The sequence below is a fragment of the Plecotus auritus genome (assembly GCF_963455305.1).
Source record: "Plecotus auritus genome assembly, chromosome: 8".
NCBI classification, from domain to species: Eukaryota; Metazoa; Chordata; class Mammalia; order Chiroptera; family Vespertilionidae; genus Plecotus; species Plecotus auritus.
This window is the reverse complement of record NC_137782.1, coordinates 62,081,792-62,096,271: the sequence shown is the minus strand read 5'-3', so window position 1 is coordinate 62,096,271 and position 14,480 is coordinate 62,081,792. Positions and strand designations below refer to the sequence as shown.

At 38.9% G+C, this 14,480-nt stretch overlaps 1 protein-coding gene across 2 annotated transcripts in view; it reads left to right on the top strand.

Annotated features, from left to right (window-relative positions):
• Nucleotides 1-14,480, top strand: part of ITCH (itchy E3 ubiquitin protein ligase) — a 137,648-nt gene that overhangs the window by 53,176 nt on the left and 69,992 nt on the right. For both annotated transcript variants that reach the window (XM_080685028.1, XM_080685027.1), the window contains exons 5-7: nucleotides 3,761-3,885; nucleotides 6,350-6,487; nucleotides 14,385-14,430. In XM_080685028.1, coding sequence (XP_080541154.1) covers nucleotides 3,761-3,885; nucleotides 6,350-6,487; nucleotides 14,385-14,430 — 309 coding nt within the window. The remainder of the gene's footprint in view (nucleotides 1-3,760; nucleotides 3,886-6,349; nucleotides 6,488-14,384; nucleotides 14,431-14,480) is intronic.

Below are 14,480 nucleotides of genomic sequence, written 5' to 3'. Positions count from 1 at the left end.
AAAGTATTTTCTATAGTATATTTTGTTTAGTAGCTGAGCAGAAATGCAGCTTTAAAAAGGTCTCACTTGTTTTCTTTGCTTCTTTCTTCTCTCTCATCTTTTTTTTTTTCCCCCAAACTGGAACTCCTTCCTTTAGATCCCTTTTTGTTTCTCTTTAGATATTTCTGTTTTTCTAGTCTCTCCTTTTCTTTACTTTCTCCAGTTTAATTGATGATACTATCGCTATTGCCCCTGAATAACAGCTGGGGGAACCCATGGTCATGGGCCATTCTTAGCAGCTCTTAACTTAGAGTTTGAAATAGAGGGCTATGAGTAGCTCACTTTATTTTTTAATTTAATTTTAAAAGATAGTTTTGTTTTATTATGATGCTCACATAGGACCTACACCGGGATTTTCTTCCTTTAAAAAAAGTATACTATATGTTTTCTTTTACAACTTTGTTTTTATACCTAGTTCACATAACATAGTTATCTTTTTAGCTGAGTACATACAGGTCTAACCTCCCTTATATAGCTACATAATATTCCTAAGTCTGAATGGACTATCACTTATTTTACTAGTTCTCTATTGATCAGTTGGTTTCTAATGTTGTGCTGTTAGACACTGTTACAATATATATCCATGTGCATATGTTTATATATTAGTGTTCTCTCCAGTATTAATTCATAGATGTAGGATGTAGCTCAATTTCAACACTATTGACAAAGCCTCAAATGTTGGTTTTGAGCACTCACTGAAGGAAATTATAGGTTAAACTAGAGGCCCGGTGCATGAATTTGTACATGGGTGGGGCCGGGCTGGGATGCAGGAGGCTGGCTGGGGGGAGGGGCCGCAGGCAGTTGGCCAGCCAGCTCCGTCTCCTGGTCAAACTTTCAGTTGAAGGGACAATTTGCATATTAGGCTTTTATTATATAGGATTTTCTTTACTAAAATGAAAGAATAAGCATGATTTATCAACAAATGGATTAAAAAATGTTTTCATTGATTTCAGAGATAGGAAGGGAGAGAAAGAGAGAGGAACATCAATGATGAGAGAGACTCATTGATTGGCTGCCTCCTGCCCTCCCCCTACTGGGGATCAAGCCCATAACTAGGCATTTGACCTGACTGGAAATTGAACTGTGACATCCTGGTTCATGGGTTGACATTCAACCACTGAACCACACCAGCCGGCTCAACAAATGGATTTTAAAATACTTGGTTTGGGGACCAAATGTATATAAAAATATAGTTTAAATGTAACTAGTTGTCACATCCTATATAATAATCCTAAATAATAAAAGACTAATAAGCAAATTGACTGAAGGGCGGAACAACCGGTCGCTGTGATGCACACTGACCACCAGGGGCCAGACGCTCAATGCAGGAGCTGCCCCCGGGTGGTCAGTGCACTCCCACAGAGGGAGCGCCGCTCAGCCAGAAGCCGAACTGACTGTTGGTGAGTACAGCGGCAGTGGCGGGACCCTCCTGCCTCCGCAGCAGCGCTAAGGATGTCTGAGAGGGCGCAGGCCGGGCCAAGGGACCCTCCCGAGTGCACAAATTTCATGTACCGGGCTTCTAGTATCTAATAATACACAAATTGCTTTCATTACCTAACATTTGGATTTTTTTGTATTTATTTCCCCTTAGAGAAATAAACCAGTGACTTTAAAAAAAGTTTTTCTAAATGGTCAGATGAGACATTTGAAACTAAAAGCTCTTTTCTTCACATGATACATGCTTATGTGGATAGTATTTATTCTAGTAAATTCAACAAATTGAATATACCTATTCTTTTTATTTTAATCTTTATTGTTATCTATATTATTCTTTAATGTAGATTTTTGAAGATCTGAGGCATCTTAATGTACTTTATGATAATTTTGAGCAAGTGAGTGAAATTCACGAATTTATTGAAGATCATTTTGAGGCCTATTTACAGAACTATTCTAATGATCGTCATTTGTATTCATTTCAATATTAATGTTTCTTAGATTTCGTTTTTAATTAGTGGCTCATTAGAGATTGAATCTAAATTAAACAGTATATGAGTAAAATTTTCACAAAAATCAAATGAAATCTATAAAATGTCACAACCTCTATAATGAATAATAGACTGAATGCTCATCAACTTTCTACCAACTGCTATCTGTGCTCACCACATACATACTTTGAGACTCTTAAGCTGATAATGACATGAACTCCTCAGTGCTTAAAATTTTAAGAAAAAATAAACTCTTGAAGTAGTACCATATGGTAGTACTGTTATTTAGCCCAGATATTTAGAGGAACACATAGCTCATGTTCTCCTGAATTTTTAATTTGCAGCAGATTGGCCTGTTATTTTAACACAGCTTTTATTATGCTAGCAGACTTTTCAGACTTTTCTAGAGTTGAATTGAAATAATTTAGATAGGACCATCTTTGACAGTATACTTTGTCCTCTCAGATTAAAGTAATTAAATTTATCTCTTCTTCTATTCCATCTCCATTATTATTTCCCAGATAACTAATAGAGAAATGTTTTCTTATTGCAGCATGTCCCCCCAAAATGTATACACACTTTGAATAATTATTAATGCCAATGGGTTAAATCTGAAAAGAAAGAAACATCAATTGAGCTATCAGCTGTAAAGGGTGTATACACCTTTTGGGAGCACCCTGTATATACTATATGTTCTCCTGAAAGTAACATTTGAGAATTTTTAAGAGAATGAATACATTATATTACACCCCTACACACACACCACTACCACTACCAGCACCACCCCCACCACAACCAAAAAAGAGAGGCAGTATTAAGTGAAAATATTTTAGTTTACTTTAAATACCTACTACTATTAAAATGATGGTAGAAATATAATGATGGTGTTATAGGCATAGGTGGACTTCTAAGGAGGAGAGTGTTTATTTGTCCCCCCAAATTTGATCACAATTTAGAGAGAATGAGGTATAGAAAAATTAAAAGCTTTCAAGATTTTGTCTTCCTAGCTTTGAACCATAGGACTATGGTAGATTTTATAGTGTATAGTATTTTTCTAATTGATGACTCAAATAGTTTGAATATAATTTATTACAAATACATATTTCCCAAAGTTTGCTTTGGAAATTACCATTACAGATAGCATTCATTATTGGCATTTAGCATGGCATGAGTGAGTCTATATATTTGACAGTTGTCCTGGACAATTTGTCTTCAGCAGTGTGAAATGGGAGGTATCATAATTCTGAAATCATTATGTAGCAGACTGAGGAACTTTTTAATATATATTTTAATGATAGGCTTTGTTCAGATTACAGTCTGCCACTGCCTGGCTGTATGATGTTGGGCAATGTGCTTAACCTTCTAAATAGGAGTTTCTATATCTGAAGATGAACATGCTAAATCCCATCTCATAGGGTTGCTTTGAAGATTAAATGAAGTAATCTCAAGCTGAACACACTACTTGACATAAAATAAGGATTTAGTTTATAAGTTCACTTTTTCATACTACTAAAGTAAGACTAGTTTTCTAAATTTTATAGCATGATGAGCAGTTTCACTTTTGTTGATGCATGGATGAAGTTGCCACTATAGTTCTTTTACAAGGGAAAATGATCATGCAAGCATGTTACATCCAGGTGTTTTTCATAAGGTTATAGAATATAAGCAATATTACTTATACAGTAAACTGTGAGGGACATAGTAAGATTGTAGACATTAAAACTTAATTGTAATTTATGTAGCATCCCATTGTGATATTTAATGAAAAAGTTTTTTTCACCTTTCTCCATTTTTAGTATCGTCACCCCTATGAGTAAATTACATTTTCGCGTGTGGAGTCACCAGACACTGAAATCTGATGTTTTGTTGGGAACTGCTGCACTAGATATCTATGAAACATTAAAGTCAAACAATATGAAACGTATGTATGTAAAAATAATAGAAATTATGCTCAGTTTCTTTTTTCTACAGGAAATTCATATGCCAAACATCCAGAATGATTATGTTCACTATTTTTAATTATTAACAGGGAGAAGAATCTTGAACTATTTAAAGCATTCTGAGTAACCTTGGTTTGGCCATCCCTTTTGTATTCAATGTCTTAAATAAATATTCACTTATTTAATAGATATATATTAAAGTACTGCATACTCAATTATGGAAAACTATAAAATACAAAGCAGAGATGAATGAAAAAAAATCCCATGTCAGAGAGACAAATGTTAATTTTTTTTTTAAGTAAGTTATTTTTTTTTTAATATATATTTTATTGATTTTTTAAAGAGAGGAAGGGAGAGGAATAGAGAGTTAGAAACATCGATGAGAAAGAAACATCGATTAGCTGCCTCCTGCACACCCCCCCACTGGGGATGTGCCCACAACCAAGGTACATGCCCTTGACTGGAATTGAATCCAGGACCCTTCAGTCTGCAGGCCAATGCTCTACCCACTGAGCCAAACCGGTCACAGCCAAATGTTAATATTTTGATAGATTTCCTTTTCCAAATGCTCATTTTAAAAACTTCCTCATTTATTTTATTTTTTAAATATATTTTTATTGACTTCAGAGAGGGAGGGAAAGAGAGAAGATAGAAACATCAATGATGAGAGAGAATCATTAATTGGTTGCCTCCTGAATGCCCTATACTGGGGATTGAGCTGAAACCTGGGCATGTGCTCTGACTGGGAATCGAACCGTGGCCTTCTGGTTCATAGGTTGATGCGCAATCACTGAGCCACACTCACTGGACAAAATTTCCTCATTTTAGATGGTTGTTTTTATTTATATAGGATGGGGCAAAAGTAGGTTTATAGTTGTTTTATGGGAAATAATAAATAAGAATAAAGAGTTTCATGTACTCACAACTGTAAACCTACTTTTGTTCCAATCTGTGTGTATGTAAGTATATATCTATGTTAAATATACATATATAAAAACTTGAAACATGTTTGTTTTAATATATTATTTTATAACATCGATATTTTCTACCCCTTGACTATCTAAAACATACTTCTAAAAATTTTATTTCTCGTTTAGAACTTATGAGATACAATCCATTTTTTAAGTAACTGTGTGTATATATATATATATCTATATATATTATATATATATCATACATATATGATATATATATATATTTTTTAATTGATTTTAGAGAGAGGAAGGGAGAGAGACAGAGAGATGTGAGAGGGAAACATTGATAGGTTGCCTCATGCACTTGTCCCCATCCACCAGGTATGAACCCGCAACCTTGATTATGTGCCTTGACCAGGCATTGAACCTGCCACCTTTTGGTTTATGGGACACTCCAACCGAGTCATACTGGTTCAGGGTGAGATATAATCCATTCTTTTTTTTTTTTTTTTTTTTAATATATATTTTATTGATATTTTACAGAGAGGAAGGAAGAGGGATAGAGAGCTAGAAACATCGATGAGAGAGAAACATCGATCAGCTGCCTCTTGCACACCCCCCACTGGGGATGTGCCCGCAACCAAGGTACATGCCCTTGACCGGAATCGAACCTGGGACTCTTCAGTCCGCAGGCCGACGCTCTATCCACTGAGCCAAACCGGTTTCGGCTATCCATTCTTTTTTTAAAATATTTTTTTTATTTGATTTTTAGAGAAGAGGGACAGGGAAAGGGAAAACATTGATGTGAGAGCAGAACATCTATTGGCTGACTCCTGCAATAGAGTTCGAAACCTGGGCGTGTGCCCTGACCAGGAATTATTAAATCAGCAACCTTTTGGTATATGGGATGACACCCAACCAACTGAGCAACACCAGCCAGGGCAGTCCATTCTTAAGTGATATGTTGCCAGTCAATATAAATCAGACATATGTTGCTGAATTTTCTTGGTTGTCTTGCTGGCTCATTTCATTTTTTATTTTTTTTAAATATGTTTTTATTTATCTCAGAGAGGAAAGGAGAGGGAGAGAGAGAGAAACATCAATGATAAGAGAATCATTGATCAGCTGCCTCCTGCACACCTGCTCCTAGGATTCTAGTCTGCAACCCCGGGCCTGTGCCCTGACCGGAATTGAACCTAGGACCCTGCTGGCTCATTTTATGCAAGGATGGCATGTATATAGTAAATGTGATCATTGAGCTAGTTAGCATTTTATGTTATTAAGTGTTAGCAAATTTTATTCTATTTTTAAAATGTTTTGATGTCATAAGATCTGAAACCCTGAGGGAAGAATATTAAAACAATTTATATACACATATGTGACATTTTTCACATTGTTTTTAACAGTTAAGATGACTTAAAGGGAAAAATTACCAATATGTAGAGTTTTTTTCTGACATTAGGTTTTTAAGTTAAGATGACTTAAAGAAAAAAAAAAATGACCATTTGTTCTGTAATTTATTCTCTTCTAGTTGAGAAAGTAGTTGTGACTTTACAGCTTGTAGGTGACAAAGAACCAACAGAGACAATAGGAGACTTGTCAGTTTGTCTTGATGGGCTGCAATTAGAATCTGAAGTTGTTACCAATGGTGAAGCTACATGTGCAGAAAGTAAGTAATCGCTTTTTGTATAGGGTGTTTAATGATTCTTCTTACATTAGCCAGTCTAGTGTGCTGCATGTAATTTTTACTATTCTTTTCACATTTAAGACATTGTTTCCTTTATTTTGAGGATTTTTTTTAGTATGTTTTTATTGATTGTTTTAGAAAGAGAAAGGGAGAGGGAGAGAAGATAGAAACATTGATGATAGAGAAACATTGATGATAGATTGTCTGCCTCCTGCAGGCCCCCTACTGTGGATCAAGCCTGCAACCCAGGCATATGCCCTGCCCAGGAATCAAACCAGCGACCTGTATGGTACATGGGACAATCCACTGAGCAACACAAGCTTCACTATTATTTTCTTTTTAAAAAGAGACATTGACAATTGAAAACATTTTCCTTTTAGGGCATTGTTTGCATGAATTAGCTGTCTTTCTGTAAGTTGAAAGGCTAGCCATATAAAAGTTGAACCACAGTTGGCCCTATGGGTAATAAATTGATTTATAAAATATTTATTCTCTAGGCCAATGATAGCTGTTAAGGCGGCATATAGCAGACATAGTTTATTGTCTGTAGCATTCTGTGTTTGAATTTAAATTTGACTCGAAATCTTTCTTAGTACTATACCAGACAGCCAATACAAGCTGAAATTCATTTGCCACCTCTCTTTTATGTGGAGACTAGAGGCCCGGTGCACAGAATACATGCACGGGGGTGGGGGTTGTCCCTCAGCCCAGCCTGCACCGTCTCCAATCTGGGACCCCTCAATGGATGCCCGATGCCTGGTGGGATTGGGCCTAAATGGGCAGTTGGACATCCCTCTCACAATCCAAGACTGCTGGCTCCCAACCGCTTGCCTGCCTGCCTGCCTGATTGCCCCTAACCGATTCTGCCTGCCAACCTGATCACCCCCTAACCACTTCCCTGACAGCCTGATCGACGTCTAACTGCCCTCCCCTGCTGGCCTGGTTACCCTTAACTATCCTCCCCTGCAGTCCTGGTCACTTGCAACTGCCCTCCCCTGCAGGCCTGGTCACCCCCAACTGCCCTCCCCTGAAGGCCTGGTCACCCCTAACTGTCCTCCCCTGCAGACCTGATTGCCCCCAACTGCCCTCCCTTGCAGGCCTGGTCCCTCCCAACTGGCCTCCCCTGCAGGCCTGGTCACCCCTAACTATCCTCCCCTGCAGGCCTGATTGCCCCCAACTGCTCTCCCTTTCAGGGATGGTCCCTCCCAACTGCCCTCTCCTACTGGCCTGATTGCCCACAACTGCCTTCCCCTGCCGGCCATCTTGTGGTGGCCATCTTGTGTCCACATGGGGGCAGCCATCTTTTTTTTTTTTTTTTTTTAAATATATTTTATTGATTTTTTACAGAGAGGAAGGGAGAGGGATAGAGAGTTAGAAACATCGATGAGAGAGAAACATCGATCAGCTGCCTCCTGCACACCCCCTACTGGGGATGTGCCCGCAACCCAGGTACATGCCCTTGACCGGAATCGAACCCGGGACCCTTCAGTCCGCAGGCTGACGCTCTATCCACTGAGCCAAACCGGTTTCGGCGGGGGCAGCCATCTTTTACCACATGGGGGCAGCCATATTGTGTGTTGGAGTGATGGTCAATTTGCATATTACCCTTTTATTAGATAGGATGCCTTTGTGTTATAATAATGACAAAACCAATTCATTATATGAATGCTGGTATATCTTACAGTTTATGATACTAGTGTTTGTTAAAGGGAGTAAACATGACCTATAAATTGAAAGTTTGATAGCACCCAAGTTGTGCCTGCAGAGTTAGCATGCTTAATAAAACTACTTCTCAGTGGATTCTCTTTAGATATTTCCATGTACTAAGTGAAATTGCTTTTTTTTTTAGAAAGATAGTTTCTTTTTAAAAAAGTATTTTTATTGATTTCAGAGAGAGAGAGATAGGAACATCAATAATGAGAGAATGATTGATTAGCTGCCTCCTGCATGCCCTCTTCTGGGGATTGAGCCCACAACCCAGGCATGTGCCCTGACTGGGAATCGAACCCTGACCTGGTTCATAGGTCGATGCTCAACGACTGAGCACGCCAGCCGGGCTGAATCTGATTTTTAGAGGCTGCAGCACGAAGAACAGATTCAAACTTTCCTTGATTAGTCTGACAAAGTTCTTTTTGTTTACTTAGAAACTGCATTATGAAACATTTTATAGTTGTGAGGTGCTATTCTTCTCTTTCTACTTTGGAAGACTTCCTACTTTTTTAACTCATGATCTTTTTTAATAGCAGGACCTTACAGGTAGTCCTGATATTGGTTTCTTTGGGGTTAATGAGGGTGAAGAGAAATTTCCGAAATGGTCATATTGCTTCAGAATTGATATGTTCATTTTAATTGACAGCTATTCATGAGTATTCTATAATAGTTCATTTTTCTATAAATGGGAGTTCCAGAAGATAATATAAATAATTAAATTACATTGCTAAACTGCTCTAACCCTCAGTTTTTATAGCTTCCTGTTTATTCCCTACAAATTAGAAACTATTATTAATGCCAAATATTTCATAATTAACAAAAGTAAAGCATTTAGTCTTCATATTTCAGAGTAGAATCTAAGCTGCTTATTTATATTTATGACTTTGTTATCTACAGAAGTTCATATTTCTATGTCATCAACTTACCACTCAAGTAGGAAAATAATTGGCAGAATTTAACATGATTTCTTGAAGTAAAGAGTTTTTAACTGGGAAGTCATAGTGGATTTTAGGATTGGAGTTGCCAGCCATAATAGCTACTTTTTTTTTGAATGCTTATCATATTATAGGCTCAATGTTGGTGTATTTACATGTATACTCATTTAACTCATAACGTTGTAAAGCATTATATATCATTTTCTTTCCAATAACACACTTAAAACTTAGCAACTTTAAATTAAATCATGAGTTAGTTGTGAGCACACAAACAAAGCCTAGTTTAGCCCACAGGTATGTGTGGTGGGAACTAAACTTGTATTTTTCTTTGACTAGTTCCATTTCTGTAATTTACAGGTCAGAAATGAAAATTAGAGTTTAGCACTAAAATTGAGTTTTTAGCACCATGGCATTGTTTGGTTGGATTAGAACTTGGGGTGGAATGGGGCATAACTTTGGTATTCCAATATTTTTCTAATTTTATAAATTATTCCTCCTGAGCATATTCAGTCAGAAGTCTTTGTGGAACAATACATAGATGGTGCTTTTTAAAAAACTATTTATTTCAGAGAGAAAGGAAGAGGGAGTTAGAAACATCAACGGCGAGAGAGAGTCATTGATTAGCTGCCTTCTGCACACCCCACACTGAGTATTGAACCCAGAACCCACATATGCTCTGACCAGGAATCTTACCGTGATCTCCTGGTTCATAGGTTGACACTCAGCCACTGAGCCATGCCAGCTGACCATAGGTGGTTCTTATAATGAAATCTGTTCTTGTAGACTTTGATATTTTTTATTAATTAAGTAATGTTAATAAAAAGAATCATTGTCTGAATTTGGATATGAAAAGTAGTCAAATAATATAGCTTGTCGTATATTTGGATATACTGTGAATGTTAGATTTTCCTGATGATTCAGCATTATCTCTTTTGGTACTTAATGAATTTTTGGTTCATTCTTTTTGTTGGTTATATTTTTTTTAAATGGCACTTATATATGTAAACCTTTTTCAAATGAAACAAAATTTACTCAGCATGTTTATTTGTTCTTTCCACTTTATTTCAAGCTTTATTTAAAAACCAGAGAGCTTTATGCACTGGCCAGCATTGTCCAATGGTTAGAGCATTGGCCCACACACCTGAGGGTTGCTGGTTTGATTCCTGGCCGAGTCGGGGCGTGTGCAGGAGGCAATCAATCCATGTGTTTCTCTCACATCGATGTTTGTCTCTCTCTCTCTATTAAACCTCACCTGAGGATATTTTTCCCATTGATTTTTAGAAACAGTGGAAGGGAGGGAGGGACATGGGGAGGGGACAGGAGGCAGGGGAGAAAGCACGAGAGTAAGAGCAAGACTTGAGAGAGACACTTGATGCTCTTCCTTATTTCGCTGATTTAGAAAGTAACCACATAATTTGCCCTGGTGTTTTCCTGTAGTTAAGTTCAGAGTTATTCTGCTTTTGTAAGTTTCTGGGAAGAAGCCTTTATTGCTAGTTGGTAGACTTACTGCTATAGTTCTCAGATATAAATTAACTCAACAAATTGAGTGTGGGCAGTTGTTAATATCTATAAGAACTTCCTATTCATCTATTTTTAGTTCTACTTTTAGTTCTTCAGAGATTGGTAGTGGAGTGTATATCTCTGGAGATGTATCCCAAAATGAATTTGGGAATATTTTTGGGCATATGTGACCTTTGGTTCTTATTGTGTATGTTCCATTACATTTTGATTTTATTCTTTCTTGCATTAGACTTTCTTGCATTAATTTTAGGCTCAATAGCCATTTTCATGTATAAATGCTATCTAATAAAGAGGGAATATGCTAATTGACCTTCACACCATCACAAAGATGGCAGTGCCCACAGCCAATAAAGGAGGGAATATGCTAAATGACTGCCCCGTCCTCAAAGACAGTGGTGCCCACAGCCAATAAGGCGGGAATATGCTAATTGACTGCCCCGCCCTCAAAGATGGCAGCGCCCACAGCCACAAGATGGCAGCGCCCAGTCCCCTCAGCCCCGCCAGGGCAGCAGGCGTGCGGCTAGGTTGGGACAACCCCCAGGAGGGCCCGGCCGCTCTGCACGCCTGCCTCCGGAGTCCCCCAGTCCCCTCAGCTGCCCAGCCGCCCAGGGCCGCCCAAGGCTCAGGTAACCAGGGCCGGCTGAGGCTTGCGCTGCCGGCAGTGGCAGCAGCAGAGGTGTGTTGGGACGTGGTCTTCCCCTGATCGCTGGGTCGCCTCCTGCGCCTGAGGGCTCCTGGACTGTGAGAGGGGGCAGGACGGGCTGAGGGACTCCCCCCTCCAGTGCATGAATTTTCATGCATCGGGCCTCTAGTATATCTATAATGTTTTTTACCAGCATAATATATTTTAAGAAACTAGCCTAAATTTTTTGCTCTACCAAATATTATTTGAAATTACCAGATCTCAATTGGGCCTGAGTACCAACTAATTGTTTTACAGAGAGAAACTTTGCTGTAATGATATTTTAAAAATTTGACTTTCATTTGAACATTTCTATGTATACTCATAAGATATCCTACATAGTCCCTTCAATCTGTGCTTTACTATAATAAATGAGATAGTTTAGAAGTAGTAGTTACTGGTAGATTTAAATGGTTTGTTCCAAATGGTTTTCTTAATTTTTGAGAAAAGTAGGATACTAATTGACCTATTTTAGTAACTTATGCTGGATATTTTGGTTTTCTGATTTTATTTGTGTTTCATTTATCAGCTATTTTAAGGGAATGTATTCCATATAAGAATAACTCTTATAAAACAAAATCATATCATTGTATCATATTTTAAAAACTATTTTAACAGCTTTATTGATATATATTTTATATTTCATAAAATTCACCCATTTCAACTATACAATTTAATGGTTTTTAGTAATTGATTTGAGTAATCCAACCAGTACTGTAAATTGGGTTTAGGACATTTTCATCTCCTGGTAAGATCCCTCCCTCTAGCCCAGGGGTCCTCAAACTACGGCCCGCGGGCCACATGCGGCCCGCCCAGGACGTTTATCCGGCCTGCCGGGTGCCGCTGCTTGTCCTGCATAGCAGACGACTTGTCCCGGGCCCGCAGTGCGCATAGGAATTTGTTCATAGTTTTTTTTTTAAAACTATAGTCCGGCCCTCCAATGGTCTGAGGGACAGTGAACTGGCCCCCTGTTTAAAAAGTTTGAGGACCCCTGCCTAGCCTATTTATAGGAAATCCAGTTCTTACCTCCAGGCTCAGGCAACCACTAATCTAGTTTGTCTTTAAAATTTTGTCTTCTCTAGATATGTATATGTTATATAAGTGAAATCATACAATATGTGTTCTTTTGTGTCAAGTTTTTTCACTTAGCATGTTTTTTAGGTTAATCCACGACAGCATGTTTCAGTAGTTCATTCCTTTTTATTACTGAATAGTTTTCCATTGCATAGATATACCACATTTTATCTATTAATGTCTACCATTTTTTAAAAATGTAATATTTGGGGGACATATGTAATACTTTCAACAATAAAGATTTTTTTTTTTTAATGTAATATTTGTAGACCAGATGAGATGCTTGCCAACTTAGCTGTGTAGTATAGTGGTGACTCAGCATCTTATAAGGAGTTAATCTACTAATTATGCTTTGGAATAATACAGTGATTATTTCACTGTTTGAAATTATGCCCATATTCATAAGGGGCTATTGTTCTTTAACTAAATGGACCTGACTGTTAAACTTGAGTTCTTGTTTCTTCATTTTATAGTTTTTTCTTCTCTGTTTTTGTGGCAGTATGCCTACCTCTAGTAGCCTTCTTCTAATGTTTTATACTTTACTAGAGGCCTGGTACACGAAATTCGTACATGTGGGGGGACCCTCAGCCCAGCCTGCACCCTCTCCAATCCGGAACCCCTCGGGGGATGTCCGACTGTCGGTTTAGGATCAGGCCTACACCGGCAGTCGGACATCCCTCTCACAATCCAGGACCACTGGCTCCTAACTGCTCACCTGTCTGCCTGCCTGATCGCCCCTAACTGCTCCCCCTGCTGGCCTGGTCACCCCCAACTGCCCCTTCTGCCAGCCTGGTCGTCCCCAACTGCCCCCCCCCCTGCCGGCTTGGTTGCCCCCAACTGCCCCCCACCACCAGCCTGGTCATCTCTCACTGCCCCCCTCTGCCAGCCTGGTTGCCCCTCATTGCCCCCCCGCCTGCCGGCCTAGTCGCCCCCAACTTCCCCCCCTGCTGGTCTGGTCGCCCCTTGTAGCCTACTGCTCAGTCGTTTCGTTGCCCCTCACTGGCCCCCCTGCCAGCCTGGTCACCCCATGCAGCCTGTTGCTCGGTCGTTTGGTCACCCCTCACTGACCCCTCTGCCAGCCTGGTTGCCCCACACAGCTTATTGCTCGGTTGTTTGGTCGCCCCTCACTGACCCCTTCCCCTGCCGGCCTGGTCGCCCCACACAGCCTGCTGCTTAGTCGTTTGGTGGCCCCATGCAGCCTGCTTGTTCAGTCATTTGGTCGCCCCTCACTAACCCCCTGCCGGCCTGGTTGCCCCATGCAGCCTGCTGCTCAGTTGTTTGGTCGCCCCTCACTAATCCCCCTGCCGGCCTAGTTGCCCCCACGCAGCCTGTTCGGTTGTCCATTCGGTTGCGATGGTTTCTTAGGCTTTTATATAGATAGATAGTATACAGGCCCTTACTGAATCCTAGAGATAGTTCACATGAATAAAATTTGAAGAAAGTGTGAACATTGTGGCATTCATTTTTGGTTACTTTAACACCCACCCATTTGTGCCTTTTCTACTCTTGAAGCTGTTTTCCAGGTCCCAGCATGAGAGATATGTTACTGGTTTTTCTGTTTTCAGAACCTATTTTATTAATCATTCTGCTGGTGATCAGCACTTTTTTGGTAAGATATTTGGAATACTAAAATGGCTAAAAATAATTAGATTTATATTTGAATTAAGCAAACATATATTTTAAGAAAGGCAGAAGTAGCCCAGGAGTGATATACCTAGGTTAATTAATATTTCTCATACGTAATCTGCATGTGCGCAAAATTTTGGTAAAACTTTTATTTCAATCTTAATAACATTTATCACATTTTCCTTCTTAAATGTCATGTTGGAATTTAAATTCTAGTATGTTCTTTACTAGAAAGATTTAATAACCGGCTTTGCTTACATACCATATTTAGGAAAAATATGAACACCACTTTGAAACTCATTCTTCTCTCTAAATTTTATTGATGTTAAAGGTGCTTCACAGAATGATGATGGTTCCAGGCCCAAGGAGGAAACAAGGTAAGATTTTACTTATTGTTTATTAAAAATGCAGAAAAAGATATTAATTT